The sequence below is a fragment of the Chamaea fasciata genome, unplaced genomic scaffold, assembly GCF_029207755.1.
Source record: "Chamaea fasciata isolate MVZ Bird 193981 ecotype frontalis unplaced genomic scaffold, bChaFas1.0.hap1 SCAF_1, whole genome shotgun sequence".
Taxonomy (NCBI): Eukaryota; Metazoa; Chordata; class Aves; order Passeriformes; family Sylviidae; genus Chamaea; species Chamaea fasciata.
In genome coordinates this window covers 147,275,326-147,291,104 of record NW_027094086.1, presented here as the reverse complement: position 1 = coordinate 147,291,104, position 15,779 = coordinate 147,275,326, and the positions used below count along the sequence as shown (strand labels likewise).

Below are 15,779 nucleotides of genomic sequence, written 5' to 3'. Positions count from 1 at the left end.
CCATTGTGTATATATACATATTTTTTAAGCACCAACACCAAGCTATGTAATATAATATTGATGATTAGTTCAGTTACCTGAAATTATTAATCTTTTTTGAGCTTTCAAGTTCTAGATTTGAGAAGATGCAATTGCTCCACTGTTTACTACTCTTACATCTAAACTGAAGAAACTAAGAAATGGGGAAGGGAAAAATTAATCTGGAAGTCAGCTTTAAATCAGTAGAGCTTAGTTACAGACAGAACATGAAATGAAATCAAATGAAAATAAAGAAGACAGCACTCCTATGGTGTATTGCAAGACTGCTCCTCCCCTCTCGCATTTAAAATATTTTAACAAATGCTTTTTTAAGTATCTACCATTCATTTCCAGGAATTCTCAACACTCCAGGTCACAAGAAATACATATAATTCCATTTGTCACTGCCACTGTGAGCACGTTTTCTAACTGCCAGAGAGACCTAGTTTTGGAAGATTATTGTTGTGGTAATTAAGGACACGATTTTTCAAAAAGCAGTACGTGGATCTAATGCTTCTCACCCAACATGAGACACCTCTGTAGCTTCAGTTCTGGTTTTAGAGATCCTCCCTGCACCTTATTGAGCACAGGCAGAGACAGGCTCGTACTGCACTTATATTGGGATACTGGAATATTAAATTATTCTCTTTATAGTTCCTGATTTCCAATTTTCCTTTCTGTGACCACTGCTTTTATTTTTAAATACCCAGTGAAGTGCAGATATTAGAGACTGAATTTCAGAAGGTTGGGACCTAAAAGAAGCATCATGACGCTCAAGGCACAGCAACATAAAAGCCGGCACCAATTCACTCCTCACAAGGAGGGAAAAGAAACTCTTTGCCAGTATTTCTCCAGGATGCAACATGATGGCCAGGCTCAGACCATCTTTTGAAACAACAAAGCACCTTGGAAATACAAGTAATCCTGAAAAACGTCGTAACTACTTACCTACAAAACTCTGTTTTTTACTCTCCCACAGTGGAGCTGCTCTGACACCATTTGCCACCAAGGCAAAAAAAGCTTTCTTTACCTGCAAAAATAAAAAAGAAAAAATAAAAGAAAAACTAAACAAATTTCAATTTTTTGCCTTGATTTAGCATACCAGACACCAACAGAAGGGTTTCCTTTTCCACCAGGAAAAAATCCAAAAGCAGTATGAACAGGTAGCTGGCATTCAAAAGGGAACAGAAACCACAATGCCAAAGAGAAATCTTAAGCCTTTTCCTTTTAAAATGGTTAAAAAGCTAGAAAAGGCTTAGCAAAACCAGATCTGTTTTTCTTTTATTTTGTGAATATTCTAAATGAAAGCCTCTGATATATCCATAAACTACGGAGGGCCCTAAATTTAACATATGAAGACTGAGCTATGTTCCAGTTTGTGTTTTTCTATGTTTATTATAGTGAGTTGCTAAAAAAATGAGATTGGAACAACAGCAGTTCCATGCCTCCTACAGCTTTTAGACATCTGATTTATACAAATTAAAAAAAAAAAAAAAAAAAAAAAAGTTTGGTTATTCTAAATATGACTGAAAGTTAAAAGAATTATCTAGCCTGTTTTGCTGCTAAAGAAATCACCCAAGTACTTCAATTTTTTTAACGAATTAATCCTCCCCAGAATCAGAGGTTACAAGGTGGTGTCATTCTGAAAAGAAACACTTCCCTGTGAACTCTGGCTCTCTGAAAATGAAGGACTCAGGCAATGGTGCACCTCAAAATCCTGATCTGGAGATGTGCTGGAGTATGATCTCCTTCCTGTCCTGCCCACACCCCTGAATAGTCCTCCCATGGAAAACACAATACAGAAGTGATGGTTCTCGCCCAGGTCTTGACCTAGCACAAAACCAAGACACAACCAACGTTTATTTCTGTATCCATGAAATTTGTCCTCAGTCCAAATAACACAGAATTGCAATTGTTTGATGACTGCAATCTGAACAGATCACGATTTCACATCAGTATCTTGAAGGTCCACTTTAAATTACGTGCCAAGGGAATCCTCTCCACAACAGACGAACAGGAATAAAAGGGCTTCACAGTCAACGGAATCAGCATCCAATAAAAAAGTAGTGGCAAAGGAAAACGTAGGCAGTGATCTGTTTTTCTTGCTACATCTATGCAGCCTGTCTGCTTCCTCCCTGACCATGAGAAGCAAATCCACCCTCCAAACATCAGCAGATGACAGACCTCAAAGCTGCCTCCTGACTTCAGAGATCCCATATCACCAGTGAACAGGAATAACCATAAACCATCATCCTTTAACTGCACTGAAACTGAAGAAGCCACGTGGGGAAAAACAACAACAAAACCCCAGGGCCACAAGTAGGACTAAATACACAGGATTTCTCTAGAAAATAGTTATAAACAGAAAGGTGCCAGAGGGGTTCAGCCACCCAGCTGACACAAGGAAGAGTCAGCCTAAACAAACATTACTAAATCCACCACAGGAGCATCCCAACTCATGAGGAAGGCTGAAACCACAAAGAAACCCTCAGGGCAAGATACATGAAGTGTTCCCACATAACAGCATCACACTTTGAGTTAATGCAGCAAAAGCAGGGAGCTATGTGGGGAGCAGATACGAGACAGATGTGAGTTCACACAGACCAACTCCAGCTTGGGGCAAAAGAAGTTCTAACCACTCTTCATCAAGAAAAGGGGAAAGGACACTCGCAACTGCCTGAAATCCCGAGCCTTCAGCTTCGGTATCTCTCCCCAACAAGAGCCATCACACAAGGTCACAGTCACTGTCAGCTCATGTCCCCAGTCTTTCACAAGAGAAAGATGTTCAAGGCTGGATCAGAGCAAGAAGGGAACAGCTCATCTACTGAGGCCAGGGGGAAAAAGCTTTCTCCCAGATAGCAATCATGCAACACAACTCCTCCAGCAAGTTTACAAACCCTGTAATTGATAACCCGGAAAAGAAGCATGCCCGTGGCAGAAAACATGTGGAGAGCCAACTCCAGCACTTCAGGCACTCTCCAAATTCCTGCTACTACTTCTTTCCCAGACACAGCAGCAGCAAAGAACACCAGCTAGCACCATGCTCAGATGGGTGAGACACCAAGGCTGAGGTATTACTTTAGATTCAGAAAAGACACTTCAAGAGAGAGAGTTCCAAAGATACACTGCTCAAGGTGCTGAGCTTGCAGACAATCCAGAAGAAAAAGAAAGGATTCTTCAAAGGATAAGTTCTTGCCCTGATCCTGTTCGAATTACTTGCAAGTTATTTGCCTCCAAGAATCACAAGAATCTTCAGTTAGGTGCCATCTTGTCTAGCTTTAAAAGACACGTTTTGGAAAACCTGAGGGCTGCTGAACAGATACAGCTATTAAGACAGTTCAATTAAATCCTTCACAAAAGACACGAATTTTAGCTTAACCACTAGGATATTAAACATTTCATGTAATAAATCACCAAAATTTAGTAAAGAAATACTTAAACTCAACCCCCTGGGCTGTCCTGCTAGACCACAGCTCAAGTGACACTGCTATTGTTGCCTTCAGCTGTATTGTAGGAAGTGTTACACGGCCACCCTTTAAATAAAGCAATAATGCCATCAGCTCTTAATATTAATGTCTCTTATTTAAGTAAGGTAATTACAAGGCAAAACCCTCTAATTGGTTAATTAACCCTTAAACATCTTAATTCTTCTTTGCTAAAACTGCTCGCTAGTGCAAACATATACTCATCCTGCAGTTTCTGTGGTTGACCAATTTCACTTGCCCGAAGTACTGCTTGGTGGCCAGCCAAAGCACAGGGGTGTGGAGCTGGGTTTCTGTCCAGTACTTTCAGATGTTTCAGTGATGTTCATGCAGAAAATACCCACAAGGACCTTGCTTGCTGATGATATACTGCTAGTAGCCTTTGAAGATCTCCACCATGTCCCATCTCTGGATCTCCGACAGCGTCGTTACTTCTCAACCCCACAGCTTTTGACAGGCCTGACCTTCACGAACGCATTGCTCACCAGCCAGAGCCCATAGATTGTTGCTGCTCAACACCATGTACAAACACTCTTTAAACAAAGCACTTTTTTCTTATTAACCATGTCCTAGCACACACAGTGAATCACCAAAAATGGGATTTATCTGCCCAAATTCAGATGTTCTGACAGTTACCCTGACTTTGCACATCCATCCCGACTTCACAGTCAGCTGGGGCACGACTCACCAGCCACCCACAAGGATTAAGTTGTATCCCACAGATGCTTTCTCCCCTCTCACTAAGATGTCTAGACATTTACAATTAGAAGAGCAATCCTACTTTGTGGGACTGTCTTCTCTAAGATTCTACCCTTTAAGCAGAAGGGTCACATTTCAGCCAAAGAACACAGCAATTAAATACTAGATGTATCACAGATCACCTCAACAATAGCTCCTATTCCGCTACACTGAGCACAACAGGAACAAGCTTTTCTTACAGCAGGAACTCATTACACTGTGAATATGCTGAGTAAAAGAACAGACTAATTTAGGTTAGACACAGCCTCTGGAGGTCACTGTTCCCGCACACCATTCAAAGATTTCCACTGCGAGTCTGGAGGAGGACAAAGCCACTTCCAATACAACAGTCATTACCAAGAAAGCAAGAGACACCCAGACATCAAAGTCCTGTTTTTCAGGTAGAATATCTGGAAAACCTCATCCCCTGTGGTTAGTGAGCTCCTAAAATAGCTGGATTACTGGGCAGTGAAACCAGGAACAGCCATAGAAGATTTCCCCACACTGCAGAGTAAGTTCTTCCTCACTGCTGGGAAACACTGAAAGGGACACTCCTTCTTACGAGATCCCAGGGATTTTACAAGCCCTTGCAGAAATGCTCTCTCCAGTAAACATCTGTGAATGAGGGAACCACCTGAAAGGAAAACTCAGGCTGAGCTAGTTTCCAAAAATTCAGTGTGTGCACAACACACACACACATTTGTTTTACCTAACACTGTGTTATGAAAACTGTAACCACGTCCATAAGTAACCTGTGGTTTCGGACTTGCCTTCCTGGCCTGGCCCAAAAGCGAAGGAGGGTGACTGCTGCTGTTGAAATAATTGGCTTCATTTGCCTTGCAAAAAGATTCCTGTCCTTGACAAATTGTTGTGAGAAAAGAGCTGTCACAGTTCCTGGTGCTAAAGGGTCAGAGCTCAGCGGAGAATCCTACTGAGCTGAAAAACACAACTCAGCACCACTGCCTCGTGACAAAATTCACTGAAAACTCTCAAAGGTGGCAGAAGTAAGAAACAAAGCTCTGCAACACCCTCAGGTATGCCAGTACCAAGCAAGAGGACGATGCAAATCATGGCCCAGTAGCATGGACAGCATTCAAAGACCTGCCAGAACGTCTGTGGTGCAGCTGCCATCAAAAGGCAGGATGATAAATGTGTACCTGCTTCACTGTGTAAGCCAGCATCAGCCACTTGCCTGGAAAGCCCCTAATGTAGCCCTAGGAAATGTCCATTTTATCAGATCAGAACAGAAAGGAAGAAGCTCCTTCTTACACTCTTTGGCACAGAGCTCCCATAAAAGCAATATCAGACTCAGAAAACGCTTGACATTTTTATCATCTCTGTTCCCTGATGGATGGATGCTCTAAGGCGATCTTGAACATTCATCGTCATTTTCACTGGATAAGTTGACAAATTCCCAGTTTATTTTTATTCCCAAGTATTTTTAAGGAGTACAAAACTAGAGAGGACAAACACCTCCAAAAACACACATGTGGACCACGGGATCACACCCAAATCTTTCAGGCAGTCCCTGAGAAACAACCACCCTTCCTAGCATTAACGAAGTATAAAGTCTGACGTGTAGTTGAAAGGAATTTACAAGAGGAAGGTATCCAGTCTTAGCAGACTGGGTAGGAACAGCTGAAGAACTAAACAAGGTTGGATATCTACACCAATACACTCACATGTTTGAAGTACCAAACACCAAGGCATGGAGGGGCTTCTCAATGGCTTCCCCTTGCAAAGGAGGAAAAGTTTTATACTTTCAAAGGAAAATGGCATTGTCTCTGTCTTCACAACATGAACAAACGTGGCCAAGTCACTGCACACACGCACTTTGTTCTCACCATTAAGAGCATGAAGGCGGAAGAAAAAGTTACTCTGAGAATTCCTTCTTAAAGAGGCCAAACACTCCCATTTCAATAGTTCTTACCAAGAAGGAAGACACGCAGCAGTACAGCTGGTCTTTGTTGTAACAGGAAAATCATCAGGGCTCTGCTGTAACCTTTGTACAGCATAAAACCTGGGCAAGCCACACTTTACTCCTTGGTTCAAGTGTGTTTATGAGCCAGGACTTCTGAATTAGGCAACAGTTTCTAACCCAACATAAACAGGACTGTGCTTAAGTAGCATGGCAAGTTCTCTGGCTGCCCACATCTTAGCAAGTCTCCAAGGGAGGAAAAAGAAAAAACTGCTGCAGGTAAAGCTGAGGGTCTTGCTAACAGGTCTCCCCTGCTACTCCCTCACACCACCAGGATTTCAGGAACTGCTTCCTCTGTACGAGGCTGCCACCTGAACGAAGCCCATGAAATATTATTTGGGAACATGTTAAAAACATATTACTAAGTTGAAAATGTAACTTTGCTACAGAGCTCTTTGGACAGCCCTCCTCTTCCTTGCTGTTGGCATCACCTTCAAAGGACTTTTTCCTATGAGCTAAGTTGGAACACTCCTGCATTCATCTCCAGATCCCGCAATTATCATCCTGATAATACAAAAGCAGTACAAGCTAGATATTCTCCAAGTCCATCATGCACTTTCACTTTGAAGCAATTCACACTGGGAAACATATTTAACTTGTAATTCCTTTTTTTTCCTTCAAATAAAGTTGTGATGCTCAATCCAGATATCATTTTAAGTTACAGAGAACTACAGTCCTGTAAAGGAGCTATTTTGAAAAGTTAAAAATCTCTTTTCTGGTGCATTTATATAATTCAGTGTTTTTACAAACTGATTTGTCTGGGGAGACTAAACCAGTATGAAGAACACAAGAAAACATCTCAGCATTATGACTGCTGCATTCAAATTCATTTTCCAATTATTTTCTGCTTTGGTCTATGAATTTGTTAGAGGCATTTCCTCCTCAAAGGACTATGCTGTTAAACAAAGAGGCTACTTAAGGACAACAAAGACTTTTGCCTAGGGCGAGGGACAAGCATGAATTTCCTCCTTTACCTTACCAAGTAGATTTGAGAAACATTGGACAAATCTGATATTAACCGGGCAGCTACATTTCCTCCAACATCTGAAAAACCCCAACCAATAAACATTCACAGTCGGGTCCTCTAGCTCAGGCTGAATTTTTGGAAGCTTGAATGAAACCAGACCAAAATTTATTTATCTTCTGCAGGTGATGGAAAGGGAACACTCCTGGGTAGATCATGCACTTCTTATCGTCACAGCTGAGTAAAATTTAAGATGTGGTGGTTTAATACCCTTCAGGGCCAAGGCAAACCCCAGAACTAACAGAGTCTTATCCTCAGGTTAAAACTGTGCACATATTCTAGATTTCTCCCCAGGGAGCAGGTGCCATGTCCACATGCAAAATTTTCCCCCACACCACATGCCTGTGGAAAGGTCCCAGTCCAGCTGAAGACACCAAACCAAGACCTGCACTGATGCTCCGTGTCAATGTGTCCAAACTGGAGCTTTCTGCAGCCAGATTTCACACCACAATGGGCTAAGAGGGAACATCAGGTAAATCTGACAGGCAGAGCCAGTGGGATCAGCTGCATGGGGAAGGGCACAGAAATTCCTTCACAGATCACAATCTTACCCAAAAAGTGGTGATGGGGCAGAGAAGGCAAGAATAATAATACACAACTTTCACTCTGCCAAGCACAAACTCCTTACCTACACCCTGTGTAGAAATTTCTGTTTAAATGGCCCCTGTCATTCCTCCAAGATCTACAAATGAGTGCTTCCTATTGATTCTGAGAGCTGCAGGAATTAAACTCCATGCTTGTATGCCAGCAACAGGAGAAGCTCTGAAAAAAACAACAGTCTTCCCATATTATGCTACTGATTCCAGCCTGATCTCAATGAAGGGAGCTTTTATGTGGCTGCTCAACCGCCTCAGCCCACATGCTGGTTAGAGGCTAAATTAGATGATTCTCTTACAGTTCTGTGGGCAGGGTAAGCAAGGAGGGGCATTCACACTCCTCAGAAATGCAGACAGCAGCAGCTTCATCAGGGAGAAACCTCAAAGCCAAGTAGGGGACAGACAGTCAATCCTTTTGTAAAGCTGTGTGACGGCAGACCCAGAGTCTGCTGTGTGGTTCTGGGAGCAAACCATTCTGCAGCATTATTCCTGGAAGCCTCATTTATCTCATTACCGTGGAGAGAGGCAACACCCCAGTCAAGAATGACCTGGAGAGAATCAGAATAATAAATCCATTTAGTGAGGAGAGTCAGCACAAGGAAGAGAAATATAACTCCTCTTCCATTCTTCTAATGTTGAATCCATTGCATGCTCTGCAGAAGTTACAAGGTGTGTTTACTGCCAGCTTGTGAAATCACTAAAGAAGTTTCCAGAACATTGTTTAAAAGGTGTTTTTTTTTTAGTTATGTGGTAGAAAATTATTTGGGCCCTTACTGGAGTGACAGGTTCTGACAAAAGCCTACACTGGTGATAACAACATCTGGTCCATTAACAACTTAAGTAAATTCATTAAGCAGGTTAAATAATTTAACCAAGTCACGCAAAGATTTCTTCAGCATACAGAAGGAAATAGAAGCAAAGAGTCTTTAGGATTCGGAAAGCTTATTCTGATGACTGTTTCCACATAAACATGATTTTTAATAGTTTATTAAGTGCTGGACAAATGCTTTAAAAACAGTTTCAAGGTCATGGTGAGCAAAAGCTGCCTATGCTTTATTATTATAACCCAAATTTACTTGTAACAGGTAAGAATATAATTTTGTCAAAGATTAAATAGAGCTTTTGACCCAAAGAGAGCTTATGCAAACTCCACAAGGCACAGCCACTACATTTGCTAACAGGTCACTTTTGGGACTGCAGACTGTTGATACAAAGCAGGGAAGTCCCCATCTAATACTCACCTTCTACACTTCTCCTCAAGGGTTAATTGCTCTGTGCTAGAAAACAAGCTAATCCTTCTCATCTTTGTGTAGTCTGGGCAAAGCCACAACAAATTAATACATTTCTTTCAAGGTCAGACAAAAATCTGGCCTTAAGAAAGCTTTTGGAGTTAAGCTTCAGAGATTGCTATAAGCTAGGTAAGAGGCATTTCCTTAAAAAATGCTAATACAGTTCAGGATGGGGTGGGGGTGGAACGCATTGGCCTCTAAGAAAACCAGATGCATGCAGCAACGAGGAAAAACTGAAATCACATTAGACGATGTTAGACCAAGTAACCTGGCAGACAGAATGTGAACCAAGCGTTACATTTCATTAATCTTTGAATTTCATACAGGAATTGTTTTGTTTTCCATCAAAGGAAAAGATCAGATTGCTGTGTCACTGTGTGTACCTGACACAGGTTAAAACCAACAAGAAAGGCAAGGCAGACCTGGGCGTCCCCTCCTTCCCCCAGATCATCTGCACACCAAATGCATGAACGCTTGTACAGTGCTCACATGCTGTGCTGAAGACACAAGACGCAAGCTGGTGACCAATAAATCTGCATTCAGCTCAGTGGTTTCCTCAAGTCTGTCAGGAAGACAATCCAGAGCCATTTACATTTAGCATAATTAAAATGAAGAACAGTTATGAAGAAGAACAGTAAGTTAACGCTTAGAGCAGCCCTTCAAGGGACAACCTCCCTAATCCCTCCTAGGGGCTGTGAAGGGTTTCTTCTCCTGTTTACATCCCAGGAGATGTGTAAAAGATGAGAAAGTTCACCCACTGTGAGCTGCACACTGTTGCAACTTGCCCAATTTCCCCATCATCCACAGAGTCAAATTTCCAGACTTCACAGGAAAGCTCATAACATCTAATTGCCTCCTGACTCCCTTCCTGGTCAGATCAGACTTTATGAAGTTTCTTTAATGTGTGCCAAGCCAAGACAGTATCTTCCCTGGGAAAAGCCAAAGGCAGCAGCTTGTCACAGACAAGGAGCACTCGTGGGTCACAGGCAGGGGAAAGCCACAGCCGTGAAGCTCAGTATGATTCTATAAATACTTATGAGGAGCAAATAAGCATTAATAAACTGAAAAGGTGAAAGAACAGTCCACTGTCAGTCTAAATCAAGAAAACTAAGCCAGCAAGCACTTTCCCAGGCAACATCTGCCACTTCCAGGGTTCAGCATGGGACGGGCACCACTCCAGGCAGGCAGACCAGAAGCAGACCCAGTTTTGGGGAAGCTCTAAGTGAAACCTCACTGAGGCAAACGGAGCTGTGCTAGCTGGCCTCGGGCAGGTAAACAGAGCAGGGCTCAGCACACTGCATTTATTTATTTATTTATTTATTTAGCGTGGATGCTGGATGCCAAAGGGCACATTGTCCTGCTGAAGCAGAGTTCTCCTTCGGCACCGGAGCGGATGCCCAGCAGAGGCGCAGGAGCCACAGCACAGCTGTCACAGCCACACGCAGGTTACAGATGGAACACACCACACGTGTGCTCTGGACACCCCAGCACAGAGTGCTGTGCCAGCACTGCTGGAATCAAGCTCCCCCCAAGCCTGCTGACTGACACATGAGCAGGGCTGAAGGGACTCAGCCATTTCCTGCTATTTCTGCTATTTAAAAGCTTCCTTCTATATCCAATGTAATGGCACCTCACCAGCACCTCCCTTGGGGCTAAAACAAGATTCCTTTTGAAACTTCACACTAATTCCCTCACAGACACTGAGACTAAACATTCACTTTTATGAATCAGTGTTGCTTCAGTGGTACGACTGGTGCCACGGTTATATAAGGGTAACATCTCCAATTTTCCCACAACTTACAACAGGTTTAGAATACTTTCCAAAGTGTCTCATGAATAGTTTTCCAGGGTAGAAGCATGTGATGTGTGCTGTGATCGCTGACCAGCAGAGGGAGACGGGATACTGTCGCCAAACAAAAACCCAAAATCCGGAATCTTTCCAAGGATGCCGACAGAACACAACCCATCTCCATTTCTCCTTCTTCCTCCACTGATGATTACTAGCTTTTATTAAGGGAGGCAAGAAGTGAGCTCCTAAATTGTGTGTTTTAACTCTAATATTATGAAAAACCTGAATTCAAATCACTGGAGAACAACTTCAAGGCACCAGGTCTTTTTTTTTTCTCTTTTTTTTTCTGTGGGTGCTTTCTGTTTGTTTTTATATTAGGTGAAACACTGATGTGGGTAGGATGAAACAGACCCAGGAAAGACAAATATCCATTTGAGAGGATTCACGGACACTGAATGTTTCAGACCTGTGTTTTCAAAGTACAAACTGATACAAAGTCCTGAGGTAATGGACAATAAGCAATTTATACATTAAAAATTAAAGTGCAAGGAACAGTTTAGAAGTTTTATTCGATCGCCCTTATTGTGTTAATTCTCCACCACGTACTTATTCTGCTGTTTTACACAAATAAAAAAAGCTATTTTATTTTTATATTCCATACATGTTTGTGCCCCAGCCACACCAAACTGAATGACTGTTAATGTGTCTTGAAGACACTGATGGTGGCACATTAACACAGGGTGCCAGGTAAAGAACTAAAGAGAAATACTCAAACAGAACTGAACAGAAATATTTAAAACACCTCCTAACAGCGTAGGCCTGGTAAGCATTCACATCTACCTTTTCAGTGTTTTCTTAAATTGTTTCGCAAAATCTGCTAAGTTGGAAGACAGTGCTCATGCTGGAGGAGGACTCCTGCTTTACAGCATTACGACTTTATAAATTAAAAGCAATGCAAATGGATTAAATGTAATAATGCAAAGTCAAAAAATACATGCAGTTTAGAGGGGAAAAAAAGCTCCTCACCAGCAATACAAACTCAAGATTTGGTCCACATATATTGTATACTAGAGGCTGAAAGAGACACTCCAGACTTCCTTTCTACCACCACTGCTTTCAAATACCTGGAGAAGCAGACAAAGAGTATGACTGCATGGTCAGAGACCAAGGCATTCCTTGTTCTCCTTTAGCTGTAAATCCATGACAATCGTTAGGGATGCCAAATAAGACAGGGATTTTGGTGAAGTGCTGGTGGAAGTTTTCCTATCACAAATTAAGTTACCTGTTCTCCTTTATGGTGAAAACTCACAAGGTTCACTCACACTGTTGCCCCAGGTGTTACCTTACACTGGCTCACCACCTGGAAACTCTCACTTCTTGACACTAACATCCTTTTCTCAACACAGCTCCAGCAATGACAACTGGTATCTGGTTTGATGTCATTCATCAAGAGATCTGGAGACTCCAAAGGGAATCAGTGGCCAGCCCCAACGGCCTCAAGATCAACTGGTAAATGGAATCAAGAACAATCACCTCTCCAATTGCAAGTGACCAGGCTCAAGCCTTTGACCCAGGTGAGCACTGACAATGCAGGTCTGTGGGTCATGCCCACTGCAGATACCAACTCCCAGCACATTATCCCATAGACCAAGGGAAAAAATATCTTCTAGAATGAAAAGGAGGGCAACAGTCTTTGAAAAGAGCTGAAAGAGTGACAGTGAACCCCACCGTCCTAAATCTGATTTTTCATGTCAAAGAGGTCTAAATTTTTTAATCAAGAGCTGACAGTCATCCTTTCTTTCAGGCAGAGGAAAGGTAACACTGCAGAACTTTCCCCCCTCTAAGATGGTGAAAAAGTCCATGCAGATTTTCCACCTTTCAGAGCACAGCACTCAATCCAGCACTATATACAATTATCTGACACACAAGATGGTTCTGTGAATGTTTTGGGACTGAGTATCTGTTACATGGCTGCCCCAGACTGTGGAAAGCTGAGGTCTGAGTAGTACATTCCAGACCAAAATTACTAAATGGGCTTAGTTAAGTCAGAATCGGAGCATCTTTACAAGGAAAAACAAACTGAAACAGCAAAAACCAAAGCAAGCAAAAAAAAAAAACACCAATTGCAAAATCCAGGAAACAAAGAAAGCCACAGCATTCTACCACACTGCAGAACAGATTAGTCTGTTTCTATAGCAGGCAGTTAATGCCTTCTTTTGGCAAACAAATTCTCCAGACAGAGCCAAGAGTCTAGCAGATGATTTACTGATTAAATGCAAAATGAGAAGCTGAAAACAAAAATTTTCTGGAGAATGTAATAATTTGCATAATTAAGCCATCCATTTGAGTCCTAAACTGTCTTATCAGTATAGCAGGAACAGGCTCATAGCACCTGGGTACTCTTTAGCTGTTGCACAAGGATCTTACACCAAATGTCTTTGTGTAGATTCAGGTAGCCAACACAAATTTGGGCTCATCTGAAATCTTTTGGTTTTTGGACAGAGATTTCAACTGCAAACCAAATCACATCCCCTCTTTTTGTTCTGCTAGGATGTCTTCCCCCAACTCCTCCTCCAGCATAACATGAAAGACACAGTTGAAACAATATAGTTTTGTACAGTCAAAGCACAGCACGATGGCAGTACTTCTCTTGAAAAGATCAAATTTCATTTAACGCTCAGGAAACACTCATTTTAAGAAAAAAAAAAGAACTGCAAGCAAAGGCAGACTGAAAGGAGAATACTCACTTGTAGCGTAGTGTCGAAAACAACAAGCTTAGAGCTCGTTGGAACAATGTCATAACACTTGTGTGACCTCATGAATCGCACATAAATGTCACTTTCCGATTCTTCAAGTGCTGCAAGTAAAAACATTACGTTGTTTTATTTAAGTAACCTTTAAAAAAGAGTAGTAGAAAAACATGCCAAATCAACTGAACACCACTGGCAGAGGGACAACCCTAAAGCAAAACTCAAATTCACACTTTCAGATCTGGGCAGACAGTCACAGGTTTGCACTTTGCATTTCAGACGCATCTTTCAGATTAAATACAGGAAAGACAAAATGCATTGTTCTTCTCTGATGAGAAAGGACTTCCATGCTGAAGAGTTACATTCTTTAAAAAAAAAAATCTCTTTTTTTTTTTTTTTTTTTTTTTTTTTTAAAAATCCTAACAGCAGCCTACTGGAATATGCATCTCAACACCATTATATACAGAGGAAGACAGTTTGAAACTTAAGCAGTGTTGGGCTTCACTAACTCAAGCTCTTTAAATTAGGATTCTTGAATCTTTACTGCTACCTGTTTCACTTTTCACATAGCAATCTTCTATTTTCTAAAGAGGCAGCAGGCAAGTTCCATAATCAACTCCATTCTCTTCAGGCTACAGAGAGCGTCACAACTCCAACACTTTGCTTCTAAAACCAGGATCCACGTGGCTGGAATGGTTTTAGTGTTGTCTGTCTGTAGCAAGGACATGCAATCCTGTCCATATTACCTTAAATTTCCTCTGCATTTGTTCAGATGCATGTGCATACAACCCCCAGATCAGCTTAGGTACATTAACTTTTGTCTTTTTTTAAGCACTTTGCCTGTCCATTCTTTCCAGCAGGTTATCTAGAACTTGGTCAAGGATAATCCCTCCATCAGAGATGAACCCTTTAGACCCTGTAATGATTCCGTTACAGAAACTTGGACATATATTACACTTTTGAAGAGCACAATTAAAAAAGACAAATTTAAAAAACCCTTTGAAATACCTACTGACCATTAAAGAACTCCATAGCAGGGAGTTAAAAACTCAAAATCCTCATTTGCTAGGTATGCTCAAAATCAGTTATCTTGCTCCGGATAAATTATTTGTCATTTCCACCAAATGGCTCAGCGCAGCCTTTTTTGTCCAAATTTACAGAAGCAAAGCTGAATCTCCCCTACGGGCGTCTGCTCCAGGATCCAGCATCTTCTACACAGAGCCAAGACATTCATTTCCTACTCCCATAACTCATAAAATAAATAAATAAATAAGCAAACAATCAATCAATAAGTCTGGCCTTTAGAAAGTTATGGTTGTTTCTACAATCCTAAGTGCAGTCCCAAGAGTCCTTATTTACTTCAATCTCAAATTTGTAAACAACTAAGATACTATAGGTAGAAACAAGAACAGGAACACCTCAAATGCCACCAGAGTAGTGGAATCTCCAGCCCTGGATATGTTCAAAAAATGTGTGGATGTGGCACCTGGGGACATGGGATGGTGAACACGGTGTTAAGAGTTGGGCTTGATGATCTTCAAAGGTTTTTTCCAACCTAAATGATTCAATGACTCTATAAACCACAAAACAACCAGCTGAAACAGATGAACACTCTTAGAGCACATCATGGCTCCACTGAGTCTTGCCAACTCACTAAGAATTTTAAAATGTATCAGGATAAGCACAATAACTGTGAGCCAGAACAATTTAATCAGGGGAGGCTGTTCACAGCAGCCACAACCAGGAACTCTGACCAGCACAGTGAAGGTGCGCCCATAAACCCTCCTCTCACTTACCACACGTTCCCACCCTCCAAACACAACTTTGACTGGACCTCAACAATCCCCACCCAGATGCAAAGGAACGATTAAATGTTATCTCACCCTGAGCTGTCTTCCAGTTCAGGGGAGACACCACAAAGCGACTGCTTCCCTTTAATTTTAACTGGAGAGTTACAATTAAAAATACTCAGAAGCATGAGGTAGCCATCTGTGAGCACTGTTAACACCCCTGTAAACAGCTAGGAAACTCTAGCAGCATCTGGACAAGGATCCAATTGTCCAGCTGGAACTGAGGTTTATTGCTACAGAAGATCCTTGCACTATAAATAAGAAC

At 41.7% G+C, this 15,779-nt stretch overlaps 1 protein-coding gene across 4 annotated transcripts in view; it reads right to left on the bottom strand.

Annotated features, from left to right (window-relative positions):
• PRKAG2 (protein kinase AMP-activated non-catalytic subunit gamma 2) overlaps positions 1 to 15,779 on the bottom strand; it is a 211,409-nt gene that overhangs the window by 15,109 nt on the left and 180,521 nt on the right. For all 4 annotated transcript variants that reach the window (XM_066201168.1, XM_066201185.1, XM_066201176.1 and 1 more), the window contains 2 exons: positions 13,662 to 13,771; positions 967 to 1,048 (listed from right to left, as the gene is read on the bottom strand). In XM_066201168.1, the coding sequence (XP_066057265.1) occupies positions 967 to 1,048; positions 13,662 to 13,771 (192 nt within the window). The remainder of the gene's footprint in view (positions 1 to 966; positions 1,049 to 13,661; positions 13,772 to 15,779) is intronic.